Here is a 26,627-nt window from a genome sequence, read left to right as displayed (position 1 = left end):
GTAGGGATGCAGCTGAATGCAGCATAGCTGAAATCTTCAGTTCTTAAATATGGGTCACTAATGAAAGACCTGCCCTGCCTCAAATCATTTGAAGCCACTGGTAAGAATGGATAAAACTAAGGCTACAACACAGCCCAAACACAGATCAACTACAGATTGGCCTGACTTATGTCCCATTCTAGCAGTCTTTAAAAAGAAGAACTGGCATATCCCTCTCTGGAGATAAAGAAAATATATTCCAATCTTTACTATTCTTTCATATAAAATGTCTGGTATATAATAAAAAATAACAAGATACATAAAAAGGAAAAAAAAGTGGTTCATGATCAAGAGAGAAAAGAGTCAACGTAAGTAGACACAGAGTAGTCAGACAACCTGAATTATCAGAAAGGGTCATTTAAAATAACTGTTAATTTTAAGAAAAGCTCATTCTCCAAGAAAGGTCCTAGGTAGCTAAATGTGTGCCTAAGTTGCAGAATCTGGTAGCCATTTGCTGACTGGAGATCATATTCAAACTTTGTGTTCCTGGAAGAACCACAAACTGAACTTTGGGCCTTTGTCCAGGCGTGTTCCTGTTCAGCTGCCAAGATAAACAGTCTGAAAAGTCCTGTTTCATCCCGGAGACCTGAACAATGAACTATTATTTGCAGTCAAAATTAAATATCAACCAATTAGGAATGAGCATGCTTGCATCCTTCATTTGCATAACAGTCTTTAGAGGGTACCTGGTCTGGAACTTTATCTATATTAGCCAGTCCTTCTCTTTGCTCCTTTGGAACAGTTTCCTTTTGTAAGGAAGGCTGTGTCTCCCTGGTGAGGAAACTGCTTATTGAAATAAAGCTTCCATTTTTGTCTGAAATTCTTTCCTACTGAATTTTTGTTGCAAAAACATGATTAAAATGCTAATAGACCTGAGATAGAAATTTGGGGATACAGAGAGAAGACTAAATCTCTAAAGGAAAAATATCCCTGTTAAACTGTAGAACAAATAATTTGTAATCAACTCTTGAGTCAGACAAAGGAGTCTAAGAGACAGAAAAAAAGAATATAATGATTCAGTGAACAGCCCATAAATTATTTTGTAACTTTCCAGTTTCCTTAAGTTTTCTGGAATTTGACAAAACAGAAAAAAGACCTCGATAGAAAGAAATCAGGAGCTAATATTTGATTGGACCATGACACTCTATCACAGTCACCTGACTACCTAACCTCCCAGAATCATTAATATAGGCTGAAACTTACCAGACCAGATCCCCTAAGTGGAAACATGATTTTCCTCAATTCCATCCATGAAAGAAGACCAGTCTTTCTGTTTTGTTTTGGTACTGGGGATTGAACTCAGGGGTACTCGACCACTGGGTCCCATCCCCAGCCCTATTTTGAATTTTATTTAAGGACAGGGTCTCAATGAGTAACTTAGTGCATTGCTTTTGCTGAGGCTGGCTTTAAACTTGTGATCCTCCTGCCTCAGCTTCCTGACTGCTGGGATTACAGGTGTGTGCCACTATGCCTGGCAGACCAGTCCTTTCAAATAATATAGTCTATCTAATTATGTACCCTAATAAAAGCTTGACCTTAAGTCCTGGTTTCTTGTTTATGAGATTACTGACATTCTGCCCTGAAAATACAAACTTTGACTTTCTATAATAAACTTCCTTCTTTGCTATGAAGACCTGACTTGTCCTTAAATTCTTTTCTGTCAGGAGCTGCCACATAAGAGCAGGGCACCCTCAGGCTTGAGCAATGGGGATGTGGGACTGGCTTCTGTTGTGCACAAAAGCAGGTGGACTTCACCTATACCCGGCAGGGGAGTGAAGCTCTGGGAGTGGGCGTTACCCAATGGGAGTGGGCTGCCTTCTTGTTCTTTTTTATCTTTGTTGGATGGAATGCTCTATCCAATGGCTGTCTTCAATAAAAACCAGGATTCAGGACATGCTCCCTCTTTCTCGCCTACCTCCCATATTTTTATCTTGCCCCCCTTGTGAGAGCTTAAAGCTGAGGCGGAGGAGCTGTCCTGAAAACACCCCAAAAAAGGTATTTTCTGTGTCTGTGTGATTCCTTCATGCCACCCAATTCACCCGAATGACCCTGGATATGTAGCCCACATGGGATGTGGGCTACACTATTCTGTGATGGAGTCAAAACCTGAAAGTTTCCAATAGATGTCTCCTGGGCCTCTGGAGACTTCCCTGGATCCCTACATGGTGACAGACCTAATGGAAAAAGATGGACAATACACACACACACACACACACACACACACACACAAAGGGTAATATCAGCAGAGACATGGCACCATAAAAAAGAACTAAATAGGGCTGGAGATGTGGCTCAGCGGTAGCGCGCTCGCCTGGCATGCGTGCGGCCCGGGTTCGATCCTCAGCACCACATACCAACAAAGATGTTGTGTCTGCCGAGAACTAAAAATAAATAAATATTAAAAAAAAAAAAAAGAACTAAATAGAAATGCCAAAAATGAAATATAAGATGTCAGAATTTAAAAATTCATTAGCTGGGTTTAATGGCAAACTGGACACAACAATGGAAAAGGTCAGTGAATGTGAAGACAAGTACATCAATAAAAAATATCCAAATTAAAACATAAAGAAGGGGTGGAGAAAGAAACTAGAAGTTCAAGCTCTGTGGGCCATTATCAAATGATTTAAAATGCATGTAAAAGGAGTTCCTGAAGACAAAGAAATGTGTAAAACAAATATTTGATAATTACTAGAAACTTCTTAAAACTCATATAAGATACCAATCTGTCAACCCATGTAGTTCAGCACATTCCAGGTAGGATAAATATAAAGGAAACTATACTTGAGCTTTTACTTTCTTCTTTTTGGGGTAGGTACCAGAGGTTGAACCCAGGTGCACTTAACCTCTGAGTCACACCTCCAGCCCCTTTTTACATTTTATTTAGAGACAGGGTCTCACTAAGTTGCTTAGAACCTCACTAAGTTGCTGAGCTGGCTTTGAACTTGCAATCCTCCTGTCTCAGCCTCCTGATACACTGGGATCACAAGCATGCACCACTGTGCCTAGCATACTTGAGCATATTTAATCAAATAACTAAAGAGCAAAAATAAAGAGCAGAAAAAGAGGGAAAAAAAGACATTCACAGAAGAGGAAAATCACAAATGAGAGTCCATTTTTTCCTGAGAAAAATTAAGGCCAAAAAGCAGTGTAATCAAATCTTTAAAGTGCTTAAAGAACCGGGTAATATGATGTATTAAGAACTATGTAATGTTATGAACGACCAATAAAAAAAAAAAAAAAAAAAAAAATAAAGTGCTTAAAGAAAACAAGACAAAACAACAACAAATCCTGTCAACTTAATCGGTCAAAGAAAAAATTACCAGAGAAATTAGAAATTACTGTGAAATGAATAAAAATGAAAACAAATAGCAAAAATTATGGGACACAGCAAAGTCAGGACTCAGGGGAAAATTAATAGCTGTAAATACTTACACTTTTTAAAAAATCTCAAATAAATAACAAAACTGTACCCAATAAGGCTCTAGAAAGAGAAAGGTTAAAGAAGGAAATGACTGAGATTGAAGGGGAGGGCTAGGGATGTAATTCAGTGAAAGAGCACCTGCCTAGTGTGTATAAGGTCCTGGATTTAACCCTAAGCAAGACACACACACACACACACACACACACACACGGAGAGAAGATGAATAGGAAAAAAAGGTCAAGAAAAATAATAAAACAAAAAAGTTGGTTCTTTGGAAAGATAAAAAAAAGGACAAATGTTGATCTAAATTGACTAAGAAATAAAAAAAAAGTTGATGATATAACTCAGTGGTAGAGTGCTTGCCTAGCATATTAGATATGGAAAATGACAAACCCCAAAAGTAGTGAGACCTGGAAAAAGGGAAGCAAGAAGAAAAGCCATCCATTGAGAGCATTGATCCTTTCCCAATACATTCTTTTTTTTTTAATTTTAATATTTATTTTCTAGTTCTCGGGGGACACAACATCTTTGTTGGTATGTGGTGCTGAGGATCGAACCCAGGCCGCACGCATGCCAGGCAAGCGCGCTACCGCTTGAGCCACATCCCCAGCCCTCCCAATACATTCTTTCCTGGTGATAAAACAATCCTGAGGAAGATGTGTTCATCAGACCTGGAAAATCAGTCTCTGGGAAGAGGCTGAAGCATTAATCCTTCTGTCAACAAATCATTCAGATACCAACCACTGACCCCAGGCCCTCCATTAGGTCCAGTAAGATAAATTCCAGAAACTGAACACTGACCCTAGACTCCCTCCCATTTCGCCCCATAAAAGACACCCCAAATTCCTAAGCACTAAAACTGACCCCTTTACTGATTCATAGAACAAACTCCAAATTCCTGGGTGCCCAAAGAAAATTGATATCCTCACTAGACCACCTATCATAATAATCTATATAAGCCCAGGTCCTTTCTTTGTTCAGGGGTTCATTTTCCACTAGGAAAGTGGGTCCCACCACAGCATCATTTCATCCCTATATCCTCTGCTCCTGTGTGAAACTTTGTTCTTGAATAAAGCGCTGAGCTGATTTATGAGGTTTGTGTTGCTCCTGGTCTTTTTGCGCTAACATAGCATGCATTGGGTCTTGGGAATTTGAGGCTAGCCTGACATAGTGAGCCCATGTCAAAAAAAAAAGGGGGGAAATGAAAGAAAATATATTTTTATTATTATTACTGACATTACAGAAATAAGAAAGATTATATAAGAATTCTATTAAAAACTATGCATCAACAAATTGGATAACCTAGATGAAAAATTCCTGGAAAGATATATACTACAAAAAATGGCTCAAGAAGAAACAGAAAATGTGAATAAATATAGCACATATGAAGACTTATCAGTAATCAAAAACTTCCTCATAAAGAAAGGTCCAGGACTAGATGGCCTCCCTTGTGAATTCTACCAAACATTTAAAGAAGGATTAATACCAATCCTTTTCAAGCTGTTCCAAAAAACTGAAGAGGAGGCAAACTTCCCCATTCATTCTATGAGGCAGCATTGCCCCAAAATCAGACAAAGACACTACAAGAAAACTATGTCTGAAAAGGGATTAATATGCAACTGTAACTCAACAACAAAAGAACTAATAACCCAATTTTAAAACTGAACAGAGGACTTGAATAGTCACACTCCTCCAAACAAAAATTTTTTTTAATATTTCTTTTTAGTTGTTGATGGACTATTTATGTATTTATTTACATGCAGGGCTGAGAATTGAACAAAGTGCCTCACACATGCTAGGCAAGCTCTTTACCACTGAGCCACCACCGAGCCACCACCTTAGCCCCCTCCAAAGAAGATTTTTTTTAAATATTTTTTTTTAGTTGTAGTTGGACACAATACCTTTATTTGATTTATTTATTTTTATGTGGTGCTGAGGATTGAACCCAGCATCTTGCACGTGCTAGGTGAGCGTTCTACCGCTGAGCCAAAAATGCCAATAAGCACATGAAATGACAGTCCACATCATTAGTTGCTGTTAGGGAAATATGAATCAAAACCATGAGATACCATTTCATACCCCTTAGAATGACTATTATAAAAAAACAAAAACAAGCCAGGCTTGGTGGTGCATGCCTGTAATCCCAGAGACTTGGGAGGCTGAGACAGAATAGAAAGTTCAGAGCCAGCCTCAGCAACAGCAAGAGATGTGGCTCAGTGGTGAAGTGCCCTGAGTTCAATCCCTGGTAACCAAAAAACAACAACAACAACAAAAAAAAAAAAAAAAAAAAAAACCTGAGAAGGTTTGGTGAGGATGTAGAGAAATTGGAAACTTTGTACATTACCAGTGAAAAACAGTTTGATAATTCCTTGAAACATTAAACACAGAATTACCATATGACCCAGCAATTCTATTGTTAGGTATATACTCCAAAGAACTGAAAACAAGGACCAAAACAAAACTTGCATGCTAATGTTCATTGTAGTTTTATTGACCACAGTCAGAGGTGAAAACCCAAGTGTTCATCAATATATGAATGGATAAACAAAAAACAGTGTGTGTGTGTTTCGCACATGTGCACGAGTGCATGTAATGATATATTACTCAGTCATAAAAGTAAAGAAGTTCTGAAACATGCTACAACATGGTGACCCTTGAAAACATTATGTTACATAAGACAGATTCAAAAGAATAAGCATTATGTGATTCTATTTATATGAAATACCTACAATAGGAAAATTCATAAATATAGAAAGGACAACAGAGGTTACCAGGGATTGAGAATAAAGGGGAATGGGGAGATATTGCTTCAAGAGTACTTTAGAGTTATTGCTTGAAGTAATGAAAAAGTCTGAACCCCATAATGGTGAAGGTAGCACAAAAATGTGAATAATTAATGCCATTGATTTATATAATTAAATGATTAAAATGAAAAATCTTATGTTTAATATCTTTTAAAATAGGTATAGCAAAACCAGAGATCCAATGGCACAATTGGTTAGTGCACAGTACTTATAAAAAAGATTTAGTAAAAAGTAAGTATCTTTCCTGCTCTCACTTCTCCTGCCTAGGGAAACCAATGTTACAAGTTTCCTTTATATACATTACTAGAAAAACTTTAAAGGACCAAACATACTTTGTGGGGCAGATTAAGTTCTGCAGAAACAAAATTAGAAAACCCTAGGGGTTTAGAAAATGAATTTTTTGTCATTGCTACAGATATTCACAAAGATATTCTCTTTTGCAAGCTTAGGTAAAGCTCAGAGATAGGGTTCAATGACTAGTTTACCCCTAGCCCTCATAACACTTTTTCCAAACTGAAATGACAAATGAGGAAGACCTAATCAAAGAGTAAATTGACAAAGTTGTCAATCACTCTTCTATAGTCAATTTTTTTTTTTTTTTTTTTTTGGTACTGGGATTGAACCCAAGGGTTACGACTAAGCTATATCCCCCATTCCTTTTTATTTTGAGCTAGGGTTTCACTAAATTGCTTAGAGCCTTGCTAAGTTGCTATGACTGACCTGAAACTTGTGATCCTCCTGCCTCAGCTTCCTGAGTCACTGGGGTTACAGGTGTGCACCACTGTACCGGGGCTCTGTAGTAATTTCTTATAATTCTATGTTGCCTCAACATCCATTTTTTAAATAAGGGTTGAATTTTCTCATACCAAGAGCAGAACTCAGCTACCTGTGCCACAGTTTCCAGTTTTATATCTTCTCCCAGTTCCTCAATGTGGTTGACACAGACATCTGTCTTAGATAACTGCCTTCTGATAACCACTTCCCTATGCAACAGCTAGATATAACCTACTTGACTGGCTGACTCCTTGAACCCACCACTATCACCCTGCATGGACTGCATAGATATTCTACAATGACCACCTTTCAGTCACAGTGTGACCTCCTGGAACTTGTAACCTCCAAAAACTTGTTTTGTTTTTTGTTTTTATATGGGGGATTGAACCTAAGGGTACTTTACCACTGAGCTACAACTCTAGGCCCCCCACCTTTTTGAGACAGGTCTTACTAAATTGTTTAAGCCTCACTAAACTGTTGAGGCTGGCACAAATTTGTGGGATGCTGGGATTACAGATGCATGCCACCATGCCTGGCATGTGCTTGTATGCTTTAAACCTACCATTTAAAATTCCCCCTTGGGAAATGTTTGGATAAGGCTTTGTACTCACATAGGAGAATACTATGCAGCTATAAGAAAACAAGTTTTCTAACTACGAATATGGAAAGTTGAACAATTTTCATGGTATACTGTTAACTAAAAGAAGCAGTGGAGTTCTGAAGAGTAGAGAGAATATGCTGATATTCGCATGAGGAGGAGTGGAGAAACAGGCATACATACATACATATGTATTTGTTTCTAACTGCATAAAGTAACACTGATGCCAGTGGTTTCCAAACTTGTTCGTACTTTGGAATTACTTCAGGAACTTGGAAAAAACCCTACCCTAAGAGACTAGAATTTAATAAGTATCACATTGGTTTGGGAATTATATAAATATCCCCAGATGATTCCAAAGGCAGAAAAGTTTGAAAACCATTGCCATAAGAACACAAAAAATCTTTTTTTTTTAATAGCATTGTGTTCTATTTTTTTTTTTTAAAGAGAGAGTGAGAGGGGGGACAGAGAGAGAGAATTTTAACATTTATTTATTTTTTCTTAGTTCTCAGTGGACACAACATATTTGTTTGTATGTGGTGCTGAGGATCGAACCCGGGCCGCACACACGCTAGGCGAGCGCACTACCGCTTGAGCCACATCCCCAGCCCAAAAAATCTTAATATAATCAGTTTTTATGTAAGTGGTGAGTGAAAATAGGGTGGCGGGGTATATATATATAGAAAACAGATCTTTCATTTTATGCTTTTTAATATGATTTTGATTTTTGTCATATTAACTATTCAGAAAATTTAGGAATAAATTCTTTAATGTAAAACACTCAAATAATTGCTTCCACCATGTTTGTTTTCATGATATGGTTTTTACTCAGGGTTTAGAACTCCTAATGCCATCAACACCAAAGCAAGGGTGCAATTATATCTTGGGGAAAAAAATCATACTTTCAAATTTTCTCTATTTTGGCCAAAAGCTTACTTAAGTAAGGATTACAGTAATGCACTACGTGTAGTTATTACATTACCTGTCTTTATACACCCAACAGGAAAGTTTATCACGAGGTGTGGGTGGCTGTCCTTCAAAGTTGGTGATTTTTTTCCAAACATAGGTGCCATCTCTTGTTCGCAAATTGACAAAATAAAGCTTTTAAAAAATGAGAACATTATTAGCATATAAGACATTTAAAAATTAAATCTATACTAAGGAGAACTGTCATCCAAAAATTAATATTATTCTTTATATTTTTAATAGATAAAAATTTTACCTACTAAGAATTATAGAATTAATAAAAATCACAGTGTTTTAGAAGGAAATTATATATAAGAAATACTGAAAAGGACCTTTCCCCATCTGTTCTTGCCCTATAGATATCAATTAAGAGTGTAGTTAATTCTGAAGCAGAAAGACATGGAAGAGAAAAGCAAGTATGCTGCATTTCCCATTTGTTTTTAAATTTTTCTATAGTTATCTTCTTTTAAAATATTTGCAAACTTGGAAGATGAAATGATGTATTAATGATTATATTTTGCTGCACTCCTGAATTAAAATAAAATATTACTCAAGATTTTTTCAAGATGGCAGAATAGAGAAGGTCTTTTTCCTGGGCTGCTCAGTGGTGTGAAACTAAGAAAACAGGCAGCTTCTCAGCAAGGTTGATGAAAAGAGAAAAAAAAAAAAAAGGCAGAGGGACTCAAATGAATTCAGCAAAGTAGAAAGATATAAAATTAACATTTATAAATTCATTGCATTCCTAGACACCAATGATGAATCAAAAGAAAGAGAAATTAGAAAAATTATTTCATTCACAGTGGCCTCAACAAACAAACAAACTTGGGAATCTATCTAACAAAAGAAGTAAAACATCTCTACAATGAAAACTACAGAACACTGAAGAAAGAAATTGAAGAAGACCTTAGAAGATGGAAAGATTTCCCATGTTCTTGGATAGGCAGAATTAATATTGTCAAAATGGCCATACTACCAAAAGTGCTATACAGATTTAATGCGACTCCTATTAAAATCCCAATGATGTTCCTCATAAAAATAGAAAAAATAGTCATGAAATTCATTTGGAAAAATAGAGGCCCAGAAGAGCCAAAGCAATCCTTAGCAAGAAAAAGGAATCAAGAGGCATCATAATACAAGACCTTAAATTATACCATACAGGCTATAATAATAAAAATAGCATGGTATTGGCACCAAACAGACATGAAGACCAATGAAACAGAGTAGAAGATACCAAGACAAACCCACATAAATATAGTTATCTCATACTAGACAAAGGCACCAAAAACATACACTGGAGAAAAGATAGCCTCTTCAACAAGTGTTACTGGGAAAACTGGAATCCACATTTAGTACAATGAAATTGAACCCCTATGTCTCATCCTGCACAAAACTCAACTCAAAGTGAATTAAGGACCTAGGCATTAGACCAGAGACCCTATCCCTGGTCTAATATAGGCCCAACTCTCCATCATGGTTGCTTAGGAATTGACTTCCTTAATAAGACTCCTAAAGTAGAAGAAGAAAAATCAAGAATAAATAAAAGGCATGGTATCAAACTAAAAAGCTTCTTCCATGGCAAAGGAAACAATCAAGAATGTGAAGAGAGAGCCTATAGAATGGGAAAAAAATCTTTGCCATCTGTACCTCAAAAGCATTAATCTCCAGGATACATAAAGAACTCAAAAAACTTAACACCAAGGAAATAAATAACCCAATCAATAAATGGCCAAAGGAACTGAACAAACACTTCACAGAAGAAGAAATACAAATGATCAAAAAAATATGAAAAAATGTTCAACAATTCTAGCAATTAGAGAAATGCAAATGAGATTCCATCTCACTCCAGTCAGAATGGCTAATATCAAGAATACAAGTAACAATAAATGTTGGCGAGGATGTAGAGGGAAAAGGTACACTCATACATTGCTAGAGGGACTGCAGATTGTTGCAACCACTCTGGAAAGCAGTAAGGAGATTCCTCAGAAAACTTGGGATGGAACCACCATTTGACCCAGCTATCCCACTCTTGGGTATATACCCAAAGGACTTAAAATCAGCATACTACAGTGTTACGGCCATCAATATTTATAGCAGCTCAATTCACAATAGCTAAGCTATGGAACCAACTTAGGTGTCCTCAATAGATGAGTAAGACAATGTGGTATATATACACAGTGGAATATACTCAGCCATAAAGAAGAATCAAATTATTACATTAGCTAGTAAATGGATAGAACTGGAGTCTATCATGCTAAGTGAAATAAGCCAATTCCACGTCCCAGGGTTGTGGGTCAGTGGTAGAGCATTTGCCTAGCATGTGTGCCTAGCTTGGTTCGATCCCCGGGAGCCACATAAAAATAAACAAATAAAATGAAGGTATTGTGTCCATCTACAACTACAAAAAAAAAATTTAAAAAAAGAAAAGAATAAGCCAATTCCAAAAAACCAAAGGCTTTATGTTCTCTTTGATATGCGGATGATAACATACAATAAGGGGAAGGAGAGAAAAGAATAAAAATTCATTGGATTAGACAAAGGGGAATAAAGGGAAGGGAGGACGACGGGAATGGGCAAGACAGTAGAATGAATTGGACATAACTTTTCTTTTTTTTTTTTTTAGTTTTAGATGGACACAATACCTTTATTTTATTTATTTTTATGTGGTGCTGAGAATCAAACCCAGTGCCTCACTCAAGCTCCGAGTGTTCTACCACTGTGCCACACCCCAGCCCCTGGACATAACTTTTCTGTTTATATATGAATACATGACCGTGTAACTCCACATCAAGTTCAACCACAAATAGGATCCTAATTAGAATAAGTTATTCTCCATGTATGTATAATATGTCAAAATACATTCTACTGTCATGTGCATCTAAAATGAACAAATAAAAAGTAAATTAAAAAATATTACTCGATTGCTGTATCCTTTGTCATCATATCCTCCAAAAATGTATAGCTTCCCATTAATGCAAGCACCACAGCTTCCTGACATGGAGGTAGGGAGTTCTCCTTCCATTAGATGCATTCTCCTGCAGTAAAAATGACATGGAATACATTAACTTTTTCCAAAGGCAAATAAAAATTCCCCTTAAACTTCCTGAGAATCTTTTCAGTGAAAATTCCTATTGCCAATTAAAATTAAAATGTAATGGTAGTCAATACTGTTAAAACTTTAAGAAGATCCAACACAGAGATTGATCTTTCAACCTGCTTGGAGGAAAAAAAAATCACAAAATATTCATACATATCACTAGAAATGGGAACTAGAGCATTGGTCTTGAGAGGAACAGTAATGGACAAAGAATGGAGAAGGAAATAGAGTAGGGAAAGACAGTCACAGAGAATAAAATATTGAAAGAAAAGGAGAGAGAGACTTATAATATAAATGTTGCAGTATATCCTATGTATGGTCTCAGATTCCTGCAGTCTATGAAAACATTTATAACAGATAATAAGACTAGACACTCTGCAATTTAAATTACTTACCATAACCCACTATCAATATCATAGGTCCAAATTTCATCATTAGGCAAATATACTTCATTGTCTTCAATTGACTAAAAATACAGAATACATAAAATTATGTTTATTGATCAGATAGTAACAATTCAAAAGTTCCTCAGGATAAGAAAAACTGGAATTAAAATACAACAAAACATAATATCAGTCTCAAAGACTTTTAAATATAAGATCAAAAGGAAAGATTTTCTAAGAGAAAATAGGGAAAATAAATGTTTTAAAATCCAAAAATCAAATATATGAGTCTCAAGAAAACGATTTGGGGCTGTTACACTTTCCAAAGGGATTTTGAATAAGGGAAAATACCAAAACAATAAAATTTATGCAGAAGAGCAAAGATTATAAAGCCAGGAAAAAAGGATTTAGAAAAAGGGCAATACATTTTAAGAAAAAAGAAGGAATTAAGGAAGAAATTTTTTTTCAAGACAAAATTGTAAGAGCACTGCCTCAGATATCTTAACTCATATGAACATATCTGTTGAGTGCCTACTATATGCAAAGCATAGTGTTAGGTGTTTTAAATCTAGAATCTAAGGATCAAGATAAATGTAACTAGTCAAAATGATAACTCAAATTTGATAAAATTCTAAAGAAGCTGATAATGTAAGTATTGCATCCTAATATTTATGATGAAGAGAGAAATAAGAATAGTATAACAATATCATTTAAGTTAAAAAAAAAAAAAGAATTAGGAGCTGGGAATATAGCTCAGTGGTAGAGTGCTTGCCTAGCAGGCATAAGTCCCTAGATTCAATCCCCAACACCAGGTAAACAAGCAAACAAACAAACAAAAAGTCAAGTAAAATAAATCCTTGGCTGGGTGTGGTAGTGCATGTGTATAATCCCAGCTACTCAGGAGGCTGAAGCAGGAGGTTCACAAGTTTGAGGTCAGTCTCAGTAACTCTGTGAGACCCTCAGCAACTTAGTAAGACCCTGTCTTAAAATAAAACATAAAAAGGACTGGGGATGTAGCTCAGTGGTAGAATGCCTCTGGGTTCAATCTCGCAATACCAAGAAACAAACACAAAAACAAATTCCTTACATAAATTTGACATGATTTCTTAGACTCTATAAAATAACTTAAAAGTAGGTCTATTTTATTTATTTTATTTTTTTATATTTATTTTTCAGTTGTAACTGGACACAATATCTTTATTGTATTTATTTTATTTTTATGTGGTGCTGAGGATCGAACCCAGGGCCACACACGTGCTAGAGGAGCGATCTACCGCTGAGCCACAATCCCAGCCTCAAAATTAGGTCTAATTTAAAATAGCAGTTTGATGGGCTGGGGATGTGGCTCAAGGGGTAGCAAGCGCGCCTGGCATGCATGTGGCCCGGGTTCGATCCTCAGCACCACATACAAATAAAGATGTAAAAATAAATAAATAAATTCTCTCTCTTTAATAAATAAATAAAATAGCAGTTTAAGAATTTCTAAAACTATGATGCAAAAATTAACATGCTCAGTAGATTCAGCTGTTTCTCATTGCTATGTTAGTTAAATTTTAAAACTATAATCTTTGACTAATAATTCTATGTTGGTATCTGCTTCTTGTTCTCCTCATTCTCTTTCTGCCTCCCTTCTTTTTCTTTCCCTCCCCCACCCCACACAATAGAAAACCTTTTTATTAATTCCAAGGAAACTTCCGTTCATGTCTAGCCAAGGAATCCATATTAAATGTATAAGTAAACAAATAATTGTCAGAAGGTAAATTAATGATTCTAAGGTTTAATGACATCAGGCTCCAGTAGCCTCATGTGTACCTACTCACTCAAGAAATATCAGAGAAATGAATTTCTTTTCATGGTTTGACTAATTCCCTTTAATGGTTCCCTACTGTTCTTAGTATAGCCTAAGATTCTTATGATTCTGTAGTACATTGGTACCTATCTCCAAATCTCAATTTGTCTTTTACTCATTATGCTTTATTTAGTCTTCTTTCAGTTCCTATACCTTTCAGAGTTCCTTGCTGTTAATCTATGCTTTTTTTCTCTCTCTCTTTTTTTTTTCTGTTTGTTTAAACTTTTGGTGGTTTTAGAGATCAAATCAAGGGCTTCATGCATTCAAGGCAAGCACTTTACCAATGAGCTACATTCCCAACTCCTGTCTTCTTGAAATGTTTCTTCAAAATTTGTTTAACTACTCATTATTTGGGAATCAGTTTAAATGTTACTTCTCTAATCACCCATCATAGTTTAAGAAATTAAGGTCCCTATTCAAATGCTCTCATAAGTCCTGCACTTCTCCTTTGAAATTCTTTCTTTGTGTCACACTAACCCACCACTATCAATACCACTAAACTTCAAGCTTTACAAGTGCACAGATCATGGCTATCTTGTTACAGTTAATTTCCCAGAGGCACAGATTTCACACATAAAAGGCAAAGAGAATATTTGTTGATTGAGTGAATGGGTCTGTCATTAACCAAGTCAATAACTATTAAATTGACCTATTAACTTTAGTTTGATAATTTAGATAATTTTCACTAATTTGTATGATGAAAAATACAAATGAAACACAGAATTGAACAGTCTGAAACCAGTTCCGTTATACTTTATCAGAGGCTTCACTTCTACACTATTCTTTCTTTTCTACATCATCAACAATTCTTTCTCTACTGGATCATTCCTACAAATATCCAAACATGCCTTAATATTTACTCATCTTCAAAACACAAAAACAAAAACTTAATTCTTCTTTTTATTTCCTCCCTTTACAAAAAAAAAAAAAAACCACCTTTCATGATGAGTTTCTTTCATACATAGTATATGTCTCCATTGTATCACCTTTCATTCTCTTACCAACCCCATTCTAATCTGGCTTCTGAATCGTCATTCCACTGATACTGTTCTCCCCTAGGTCATTCTATAGAGAAAATTAGTGAACTTCTGTATCAGAAATATAGCCCAGAAAGAGGAACTATATTTTAAAAAGAAAAGAGACATGGAGTAAGAGGAAAACTAAGTCTAAAAAGAAATACATTACAACAAAATAGAATGGGGGAAGAGGCAACATTTGAAGAGACAAAAGCCAAGAGTTTTGTAAAGTTGTTGAAAGTCATCAATTCTGAGATCTAGGAAGTCCTAACAAGTTCTAAACAGAATAAACAAAAAATCCATACCTAGACACATCAGGACTGAAGAAAAAGGCATATTCCTAAAAACAACTCAAGAAAAGACAGATCACCTTCAAATGAACATGAACTACTATAATTTGAATCTTAAATGTCCCCCACAGGCTTGGTCCCCAACTTGGTGCTCTTGGGAAATGGTGGAAATTTTAAGAGGTGGGGCCTAGTGGGAGGATTTAGATCATTGAGAGGATAACTTTTAAAGGTATTGTGCAACTTCTGTCTGTCTGTCTGTCTCTCTCTCAGCTCTGAGGATTGAACCCAATGATATATAGCCCCAGCCTTTTTTATTTTTTATTTTTTTTACTTTGGGATAGGTTTTACTGGCTTTGAATATGTGATCCAGGAATTCTGGATCATGTGATGAACAAAGCTGAAAAAATTTACATATATAAAACACTTCACCTAATAATTAGAATGTATGTTTCTTATAATAAATAGCATGTTTCTGAATACTGACCAAAAACTAGTCTTTAAAGGAAGCCTAAATATATTCAAGAGTATACACTTTCTGAGTACAACACAATTAACAAAACAAAGCTGATTATAAAAACACCATGTTTAAAAATCTAGGATTTTTTCCCCTAAGCAAATTATAGGTGAAATAAGAAATAATGGGAAACAATAAAATATGTAGAACTGAAAAATGACAAAATACTGCTTGCCAAAATTTGGGAGATGCAGCTAAACAGATACTTAGAGAAAAATAGACAACCTTAAATATTTGTACTAATAAATTTTAAAATAAGAAAAAAGATTTGAACAATTTCAGAATTTCAAGAAATAACAGCATAATAAATCTTGAATCTTAAATAGAAATCAGGAAGAAAGAAAAAGGAGCAGATATTAATAATATAGAAAAAATATGAGAGGAGTAAGTAAACCAAAAGTTGGTTTTTCACAAGTCTAACAAACGTTTTGAATGATTATTCAAGGTGGGGAGGAAAGGTACCAATAAGCAATGTTAGGAATGGGAAAAGGGAACATGCCCTCTCTCAAAATAAAAAAATATAAAAAAGAGGTGGGAATGTGGTACAATGGTAGAGTACCCCTAGGTTCAATCTCTGGTACCATAATCAATCAATAAATAAAGTAAAATGAAAAATAAAATAAAAAGGATTGGGGATATAGCTCAGTGGCAAAGTACCCCTGGGTGTTTATTTCCTAGTATGGCAAAAAACAAAACAAAACCCTAATTAAACAGAATGAAAAGTCTAGAAACAGATCACACATCCATGAAAATTTGATGTATGACAGAACAGTCTTGGAGGTTAGCAAGGAATGGGGGATATTTTAATATATGAGATGAGGTCAAGTGGTGACCCATAGGAAAACATTATGAAACTAGATTTCTACTTTAAACCAAAAAAAAAAAAAAAAAAACAAGCAAACAAAAATCCAGGTTAAAAAAAGTTCTAAACAGAATGCAAAACTAAAAAAAGTTTAGAAGACAATGTTGGACACTTTATGACTTTTACATGGGGAAAGATTTCTTAAACAAGATGCAGAAAATACAAAGCATTAAGAAAAAGTTTGAAATTATATTCTTTTTTTTTTTTTTTTGGTACTGGAGATTGAACCCAAGGTCTTGTACATGCCAGGCAAACACTCTACTCTAAGCTACACCCCCAGCCTGAAATTACATTAAAACTAGGGATGATGGTACACACTTGTAATCCCAGAAATTTGGGAGGCTGAGGTAGGAGAACTGCAAGTTTGAGGCCAACCTCAGTGACTCAGTGAGACCTTCAACAACTAAGTGAGACCCTGTCTCAAACTAGGATTAAAAAGGGCTGGGGCTGCAGCTCAGTGGTAAAGTGCCCTTGGGTTCATTCCCCAGTACAAAACAAAGCAAAACAAAACCAAAAAACAAAAAAAGAAAAAACCCAATTATATTAAAATATATAACTTATGTTCAACAAAAGAATTATCAAGACATATAAACTGGGCTGGGGATGTAGCTCAAGAGGTAGTGCGCTCGCCTGGCATACACGGACCCCTCTGGGTTCGATCCTCAGCACCACATAAAAATAAAGATGTCGTGTCCACCGAAAACTAAAAAATAAATATAAAAAAACATATAAACTATAAACTGAAAAGACATATTCAACTCATTCAACCATATAATTAAAGTATTTGTATAGTCAGACATAGTGGTGCACACCAGTAATCCCAGTGGCTTGGGAGGCTTAGGCAGGAGGATCACAAGTTCAAAGTAACTTACCAAGAGCCTGCCTCAAAAATAAAAAAGGGTAGGGGATGTGGTTCAGGAGTTAAATGTCCCTAGGTTCAATCCCGGGTACAAAAAAAAAAAAAAAAAAAGTATTTGTACAAATCAGGTAACAAAAAAAGAAAGAAAGAAAGAAAGAAATAGACCAATAGACAAATGAGCAAAAGACCACACACCAGCATTTTCATAGAAAACACAAATAGTCCATAAAGTTAGAAAAACCAATTTATCAGTACCATGATAGAAGGAACAAAACACAAAATGCAATACTGTATTATACTCACTGGATTCACAAAGATTTAAGGGCAGATGGTACCAAATGTAGTCAAGGATGTGGAACAAGCGGAGAAATGGTGGTAGTATAAATTGATACAATTATTTTGGCAATGGTCTAAAATCTCCAAGTGGGCTGGGGATGTGGCTCAAGCGGTAGCGCGCTCGCCTGGCATGCGTGCGGCCCGGGTTCGATCCTCAGCACCACATACCAACAAAGATGTTGTGTCCGCCGAGAACTAAAAAATAAATATTAAAAATTCTAAAAAAAAAAAAAAAAAAAAAAAAAAAAAAAAAAAAATAAAATCTCCAAGTAAATTTGCAAACTCAGTGACCCAGCTTTCCATTTCTTAGTATATGCCCTAGAGAATGTTCATGCCTGTATGCATGTGCAATAGGAGACTTGCTATAAGATTACTCATTGTAGCATTGCTCATAATAGCAAAACAAAACAAAATACAGAAACATTCAAATTAAAATACTCACCAACATGGATAAATAAATTGCTATAAATTTACACAGCATAATGTTATACAGGATATACATCAAATGAATGGATCTAGGGATGATTTCAGTGTATTTAACAACTGGGTAGAATGGGCATTGATATTTAGAATAGACAACAAATACCAATAGGTACAACCATACAAGAGCTTATCCACTGATTAAGCAATATATAAATCTAAAAACTAAAGTCATGAAAGAAAATATGCTATGATTCCAAAACCATATAATATTTTGTTTAGAGATACATGTGTGGTAAAACTGTAAATAAAAGAGTGATTAACACAAAATTCAAGATAGTGGTAACCTATGGGAATGGAGTGGAGAGAGAAGTGTGATCAGTGGAGGATAAACATCAAGCTTCCAAGGCACTGGTGGTAGTCTACATCTTAAAGATAATTAGATGTTTATCTTTAAATGATATTTGTTTTATGCATTCATTTGTACATCTACTTCAATTTTTAAGAAACAAGTATTTTTGTTTCTTAAGCAGTTTTGTACGCAGTCACATTACAGAAGCACACACCTGTAATTCCAGTGGCTTGGGTGCTGAAACAGGAGGATTGCAAATTCAAGACCAGCCTTGGCAATTTGGCAAGGCCCTAATCAGTGCAGTGAGACTTTGTTTCAAAGCAAAAAAGCAGACAGTTGTGGTGGTACAAACCTTTAATCCCAGAAATTTGGGCTGAGGAGGAAGATTATAAATTCAAAGCCAGCCTCGGCAATTCAGTGGGGCCCTAAGCAATATAGTGAGATCCTGTCTCACAATAAAAAATAAAAAAGGGCTGGGGATGTGGCTCAGTGGTAAAGTGTCCCTGAGTTAAATCTCCAGTACAAAAAAAAAAAAAAAAATCAAGCAACTCACAAAATTATCAGAGAGGCTAGAGGACTAGTGTCTGATTTATATAAAAAAAGAACAAGGTCTGAAACTACTATGCCATAGGGACAGGTATGCAGTCACTGGAAAGCACCATACTGCAAGTGTAACACTGCCTTTTATGCCAGGGATCTTGTACTTCTGAAATTGTATTGCCAGGCTAAGAATCCTATATGGGTCCTGGATTTTTACTTCTTTATTTTAAAATCCAAATCTAGCACAGGTTAACCAACAGGGTTCAACACACTTGCCTACAATTATGCTGCAATTGAGGGTGGAAAAGCAGGCATTTGAGTTCTTTTTATTGGATACCTACTGTTGGCTATAATCAGTTCTAGACATGTGATATCATAGGTAAAAACTGTCTTTGTAGAACTTACATTCTAAGCCCAGAGATGGGATAGTCAGACAATGAATACCACAAATAGAGAAAGGAAGTTCAGATTCGGGGCATTTTAAAAAAAAATGTTTTCTACATTTACATAGACAGCCTATGTGACCAGTTATGAATAAAGTGAAACTATTCTGTTAAGGAGAATTATACACTTATGGCTTTTAATACACATTGTTAAACTTTCCCTCAAAAAGTTTACACCAATTTGTACTCCCATTAATAATGTATTAGTAATTTCCTTCCACATGCTTTTCCCCAAAATTATTTTCCTCCTTCTCCTCCCATTCCCCCTCTTCTTTTTCCTTAGGTATCAGAGATTAAACTCAGGGATGCTTTACCACTGGGTTACATCCCCAGACATTTTTAATTTTTATTTTGAAATAAAATAGGGCCTAAATTACTGAGAGTGACCTGAACTTGCCATTCTCCTGCCTTTGCCTCTCATGTTGCTGGGATTACAGGCATAATGCCACCACACCCAGCTCCCCAAATTTCTTTTTAATCTCTGCAAATCAGATAAGAAAAAAAAATAACAACTTCTTACTTTTCATTTGGGTTTCACTGGTTCGTTTTTTGTTTTTTCTTGGGTACCAGGGATTGAACTCAGGGGCACTCAACCACTGAGCCACATCCCCAGCCCTATTTTATTTTATTTAGAGACAGGGTCTCATTGGGATGCTTAGCACCTCGATTTTACAGAAGCTGGCTTTGAATTTGCAATCCTCCTGTCTCAGTCTCCTGAGCTGCTGAGATTACAGGAGTGTGCCACTGTGCCCAGCTCACTGGTTCATTTTTTTCTTCAGCATTGGTTCATAGTATACATGTATTTCTTCTTTGTTAAATTGTGCTTATCCGTTGCTCATTCTTCAATGGGGATACTGCTCTTTATTTTTTATAGGACCTGTCTATCATACAGGTTGCAAATATTTTCCCATTTGTCATTTGCCTTATTTTGTGGAGTTTATAAATCAATTTTTAAGCTGGGTCCTGTGTTGGTGCACACCTATAATCTTAGGGGCTCAGAAGGTTGAGGCAGGAGGACTGCCAAATTCAAAGTCAGCTGCAGCAACTTAGTGAATCCCTGAGCAACTCATTGAGACTCTGTCTCAAAATAAATAATAAAAAGGGGGGCTGGGGTTGTGGCTCAGTGGTAGAACGCTCGCCTAGGCACTGGGTTCGATCCTCAGGACCACATAAATGTAAAATGAAAATTGTGTCCACCTAAAACTTAAGAATAAATATTTAAAATAAACAAATAAATAATAAAAAGAACTGGGGATGTGGCTCAGTAGTAACATGCTCCTGTGTTCAGTCTTCTGTTCTAGAAAGAAAAAATCAATTTTAAATTTTTTCAAGCTGATCTGCCAATATCTCTTTATAGTTTTTTTTTCCCCCAAACTCAGATTTTCTTTTTCCAACTCAGGATTTTGCAATAGTCATATATTCCTCTTTTTGTGGTTTAATTTTTCTTTATTTAACTGATCCATCCTAAGACTCAAATATCATTCTTCTCCAGTTATCCTAGGACCATTTGTTACACAAGTGAATGTTTTTCCATATTTGAAATACTTCCTTTTAAGTACAGAAAAGTTTTATATGCTTGGCTATTTATGTAGTTTGTTTCCCATCCTATAGTGATTTTTCTTTTGTATCAGGGCCACTAACTTAATTACTATAGTATTTCCTACCTTCATTCTTATCAAACATTTTCTAAATTGATTCTCCTTCTAAATCGATTTACAAAACAGAAATCTGTAACCCTATTTAAGCAGATTTTTCTATAAGTTCAGAGCAAAATGTATTAATATCAATTGTTAGGGAAAAGAACTATTTAAATTATTAAGGTTGTAAGAAGAATACAGCTTACATAGACATACCTTTTTTTCCCAAAATTTGGGGAAATTACAACTTTAAATGTTCCTAGTAGTAGCATTCAATTTTGTATGAATTTCAGTACTGTGGAAGATCTAGAACTAAGCAAGAGTGTACTGGCACCAATTAGGATTTAACATTTACTTTTTTTTGGTACTACTCTTACCTCCAGAGGTGTTTTCAGATACATTGTTTTTTAAAACCTGTTCATAGTAGAACAATAAGTAGTTTAGATGTATATCTGTGACTTCTAGGACATATGTTTGTTGATTTTAACATTGTTTGTGTTAATGAGGAGGAAAAGTATGATTGTTACATACAAATGTAGACTCATTTGATCAAAAAACAGCTTACTACTAAAATACTTCCAGATGCAGGGACTTTTAGCTCTTTGTGCGAAGGCTACTCTCAAACTATTGTTTAAGGATAAATACTTTTTCTCATGATATACTATCTTCTTTTTTGCTTCCTACCCTCTTTTCCTTTCACTTACAACTAGAAATGGTTTAACTGTTAATGATATCTGGAATTTAAAAAGTAGTACACTGTGGATCTAAATTTGTATTATATTATCCAGGGTGGTTCTAATAGCATCTCTGCTTATTGGATAAGAGCATGAAAGGAAGTATTTCAATTCAGGAACAAAAACTGAATTATTATATGAACGGAATTAATACTATCAATTACACAATTTTCAAGATTAAACTAAGAAGTAAAAATTTACGCATGTCATTATGGGCCTCAAAGCATTCTACATTGATATGAGACATTTCATTCATGAGTTTAAAGCAAATCTATATAAGATTAAGTGAAATTTTTTTACTTATTACAAATAGCAGATGAAATTTGACACCTCTACAAGTGTCTCAAGTGGCAGAACTCAACCAAAACACTTCTTGTGCAACAGCCATCATTACATCTTGACTATTTTTTCATCAAAAACAAATAGTGGAGGCCTGCAATCCCAGTGGCTCAGGAGGCTGAGGCATGAGGATTACGGGTTGAAAGCCAGCCTCAGCAACTTAGCAAGACCTTGTCTTAAAATAAAATAAAATAAAATAAAATAAAATGGGCTGGAAATGTGGTTCAGTGGTTAAGTGACCCGGGTTCAATTCCTAGTACCAAAAACAAAAAAAGATGAAAATATTAAACAGTATGGCATAATCAATTAATATTAGCGTATTAAATATAGTCTGGGTATTTTCATAATCTGCAGTCCTTGAGGTCAAAAGGCCATTAAAGTGACTTATTCCCATTGTGTCTCTGTCCTTATTTATAAAATGAAGATATTAATTACTTTACAGGGTTGTAGTGAGGATCATGTAAGATAAGGGACATAAAAGTTCCTAGCACCATGCCAGATATAGTAGACACTCAAAGATTAATTCTAATTTTTCTGATACTACACTAAAGTAAGAATAAACACACAAACAATAAAAACCCACTTGGATGTGAGAATTATTAACATGCATAGCATGTACTTTATTTCAGTGCTCCTCAGTCATGTTACAGGTCTGTCACATAATAGTATTCAGTCAGTCAGAAAATGTAGATTCTATTTTCAGCAGAGCTTCCAGATGGCTTTATTTTTGATCTGTAATCTAACAGGATGGCATATATTCCTGAATTGTTTTCCAGTTTTACAATTCTTGCTATAATTCTAGATTATAGAAACAAAACACACACACACACACACACACACACACACATTCCAACCTCCATGGTAATAAGAATTTTCAACCATAATACTTTAGCATATTGTTGCTAATAAAGTCTATTTTGAAAATCCAGAACAAAATATAAATATTTGTAATTACCCCTTGGCAAAGAAACGCCGCCAAAATAACCTAGAAATATTTAGCTGCTTCAGCGATTTCTATATTTTATTTCGAAACGCACCGTGGAAATCGGAAACATAAAACAATACAGAACGGCGCCCACGGTCTTTTCAATTCTGCGCGGGTATTTAAAGGTAACTAATCTCGCTGTAACTGTATTGGACAAACCGGGGGTTACTGGACAGCTGGGGGAGGGGAGGGAGGGCGTGGACCGGGGTTTGAAGGTTTTAGCAGTGGAGGCTTTGGCGGGCCGGCGTCGCGCCTGGCGCGGCTGGGAGGGCGGCGGGAGGCGGAGTGGGGCGGGCGCGGGGGCGCCTGGCCCTGGCCCGGGACGCACCCGACCTAGGGAGCGGGTGTGGGCGGGCGCTCAGCGCCCCTTTGGCCCAAGAGGCCGTGCGGGCTCCCTGCGCGAGTCCGCCCCGTCCCGCCTCTTCCCCTTACCACGTAGCCCCCCCACACGTAGAGGAAGTTTCCGTCCACCACCGCGCAGTGGCCGCTGCGCTCCTCGGCCACGCAGAACAGCTGCGAGTCCGCCATCCACGCCGTCGCTGGCCCACTACTCGGCGTGCCGCAGCCCCTGCCCACCGCGCTGCCTCTCCTCGGGTCCGGATTGCTGCACGCACGAACGGAACGCGTCGAGGGTCGAGATTGGTGGGAAGGCGAACCAGTGCGTCTGCGCCGTCCCGCAGCGGACTCGCTCACGAGGCGGCGCCAAGGGTGGAGTGGCCAGTGAGGGATGCCTTGGTTCTTAGCAGTGAGGAAGAGGCCTTAGCTTCCCCGGAGAAGGAACAGGCAGATTTCTTTCCTCTTGAGGTGTTTTGGCAATTCAGTCTCATCCAGCTTCCATTTCATAGTCAGATTCCTTGATTTTTCTCAAAATGTCTTTGTGCAATTGGTTGTAGCAGGTTATATTTGGTCGTTGTGTCTCAAGATTTTTTACGATATCTTTGTTAATCTTGAACAGTTACTATCTCTTCTCTCTTGTGGCACTTATTTGTGAAATGGGTTAGTTTTCCTATACCTAAGTGTGGTTTCTCATTAACGTGTGCTTTCGTCCTGCTTATTTTTCTTAGACTGGAAGGTTGATCTAAAAGCTTTAGCGTCTGGGTCTGTTTTTTTTTTTTCCAAGAACACTTCATGCTGCATCACAGTAGAAGGCTTAGTGATACTTTCCATTATTTTATTTAGCAATAGAAGTAAACATGCGCAGAGACGCAAGTATTTCCCCTTTTTCTTACACAGAAGGAAGCATACTCTATACACAACTCGGTAACCTGTTCTCCATTAAACGTTATATTGTTCCATATCCGTGTATTGTGATCTTCCCTAATCCTTTTGATTGTTTCATAGCACTATTTTGAGTGGCTGTGTCATGATTTTTTCAATCAAGTCCTTATTGATGGACGTCATTTATTCCCAGTTTTTTGTTATCACAAATAATTTTGCCTGAAGAACGTTATGCACATGTTTTTTTGTAGTTTTACAAATATGTTTTTGGAATAGAGTTCTGGAAGCGGAATTGCTGGGTCAGAGGATAAAAGCATATATGATTTTGCTAGATGTTGCTGAAGTAGCCTCATAGGAATTATACTTTCACCAGCAATATATGAGAGTGACTGTTTCTCATAACCTTCCCAACAAAGTGTATTGCTAAAATTGTGGCGCTTTGCTAAAATGATATGCTAGAAGTAGTAGCTCAGTGAAGCCCTTGGATTTTCAGCTTTATGCGAGGACTTTTCTGTTAGATTTCATACCTTGAATAACTCTTCAATTTGTTTCCTATTGTCCGTACTCCTTGAGGGAGTATAATATAAATGAATGCAGTTTCAGCATTTGTGTCTGTGATATTAAGGGAAATGTCAGTTTTTATACGTTGCTTACCTTCTGATTTCCCTTTTTTTAAAATTAAAAAAAATTTTCTAGTTGTAGATGGACAGCATGCCATTATTTTGTTTATTTTTATATGGTGCTGAGGATGGAACCCAGTGCCTCACACATGCAAGGCAAGCGCTCTGCCACTGAGCTACAGTCCGAGCCCCTCCCATTTTTAATAAGATTTTTGTTCCTTTTCTTTTTCAGGGTAATCTTTTGTTAGCCTATTGATTGTATGTGTGTGTGTGTGTGTGTGTGTGTGTGTGTGTGTGTTTTACTGGTGATTGAATCCAAAGGTCCTGAACTACTGAGCCACACTTCTAGCACCCCTCTTTTTTTAGGAACTAGGGATTGAGCCCAGGACGGGTAACCATTGAGCCATGTCACCATCCATTTTTATTTTTATTTTTTTGAGACAGGGTCTTACTAAGTTGTTTAGGGCCTCCCTAAGTTGATGAAGCTGGCTTTGAATTTACGATGCTCCTGCCTTAGCCTCCTGAGCCACTGGGAAGACAAGTGAGCACCACTGCACCTGGCACGCTAGCCCTTTTTACTTTATTTGAGACAAGGTCTTGCTAAGTTGTTTAGGTTCCCCTGAAACTTTTGACTTTCCTGCCTTAGCCACCTGAGTTACTGGGATTATAGGCACATGGCACTACAGCTGACTCAGTTGATGCTTTTTTAACATTTATTTTTATGTTTGATTAAAAATAGTACATTTTTTAAGAATGGGGATTAATTCAGGATATCTAGTCTGGCCATATTGCTAGAAATAGAAGTCCAAGTATCATTTTAAATATAAAATTTTCTTTTTTTTTTAAAGTTTATTTCAGAGTATCTTCACTTAGATATCTAATTCATTCTTCAATTCTCAATTTAAACATCATTAGAGATCTTCATTATGTAGGTTAGGTCCACCTGTTACATCCTCCCATAGAACCCTAAACTTCATAGCACACTTCTCTACCTATAATTATATATGTTATATTCCCCAATGTATTATAAGCTGCCCGAGAGAAGAGATTTTCTGTTTCATGTTCAGTGATATATCTTTAGCAAAAACACAGTGCTTATTCATTATTAGGTGCTTACTAAGTCCCTTGGACTAGATATATTCTGGCTTACCAGAGTAGTGTAATGCCAGATTCAATTCGGGGGACCCCAATAGACATCCAGGAGCCGAATCTGATGCAATCACACAATAGTCTTTATTGCAAGCTCAAGCCTGGACTCACTCACTACTGTTCCCGGTGCATCCGTCCCAGGGAGTGAGACCTGGTCCTTTGTTCAGTGAGGATTTATAGGTTTTTTTGGTATACTCTATGCCTCACAGCATCACACAGCAAATCATTTCACACCGAGGGAAAATCAAACAACAACTCTTAACATTGATTAGCACATTCACTGGTGGGAACAAGTTGGGTAGAGGTGATTGGTTAGTACAGAGGGGGATTCATTTGAACTAATTGGTTTAAGCCTCGAGGGGTGTATGTGCTAAACTACATGGTT

At 36.5% G+C, this 26,627-nt stretch overlaps 1 protein-coding gene across 3 annotated transcripts in view; it reads right to left on the bottom strand.

Annotated features, from left to right (window-relative positions):
• Nucleotides 1-23,920, bottom strand: part of Klhdc1 (kelch domain containing 1) — a 47,206-nt gene extending 23,286 nt beyond the window's left edge. For all 3 annotated transcript variants that reach the window (XM_026391037.2, XM_026391038.2, XM_026391039.2), the window contains exons 1-4: nucleotides 23,688-23,920; nucleotides 12,092-12,162; nucleotides 11,517-11,634; nucleotides 8,619-8,737 (exon numbers count right to left, since the gene is read on the bottom strand). In XM_026391037.2, coding sequence (XP_026246822.2) covers nucleotides 8,619-8,737; nucleotides 11,517-11,634; nucleotides 12,092-12,162; nucleotides 23,688-23,783 — 404 coding nt within the window. In that variant the 5' untranslated portion in view covers nucleotides 23,784-23,920. The remainder of the gene's footprint in view (nucleotides 1-8,618; nucleotides 8,738-11,516; nucleotides 11,635-12,091; nucleotides 12,163-23,687) is intronic.
• Between the last annotated feature and the right edge of the window lie 2,707 nt (nucleotides 23,921-26,627).

Source organism: Urocitellus parryii, chromosome 6 (assembly GCF_045843805.1).
Source record: "Urocitellus parryii isolate mUroPar1 chromosome 6, mUroPar1.hap1, whole genome shotgun sequence".
In the NCBI taxonomy this organism is placed as follows: Eukaryota; Metazoa; Chordata; class Mammalia; order Rodentia; family Sciuridae; genus Urocitellus; species Urocitellus parryii.
The sequence above is the reverse complement of the archived record's forward strand: the minus strand, read 5'-3'. Positions and strand labels throughout refer to the sequence as shown.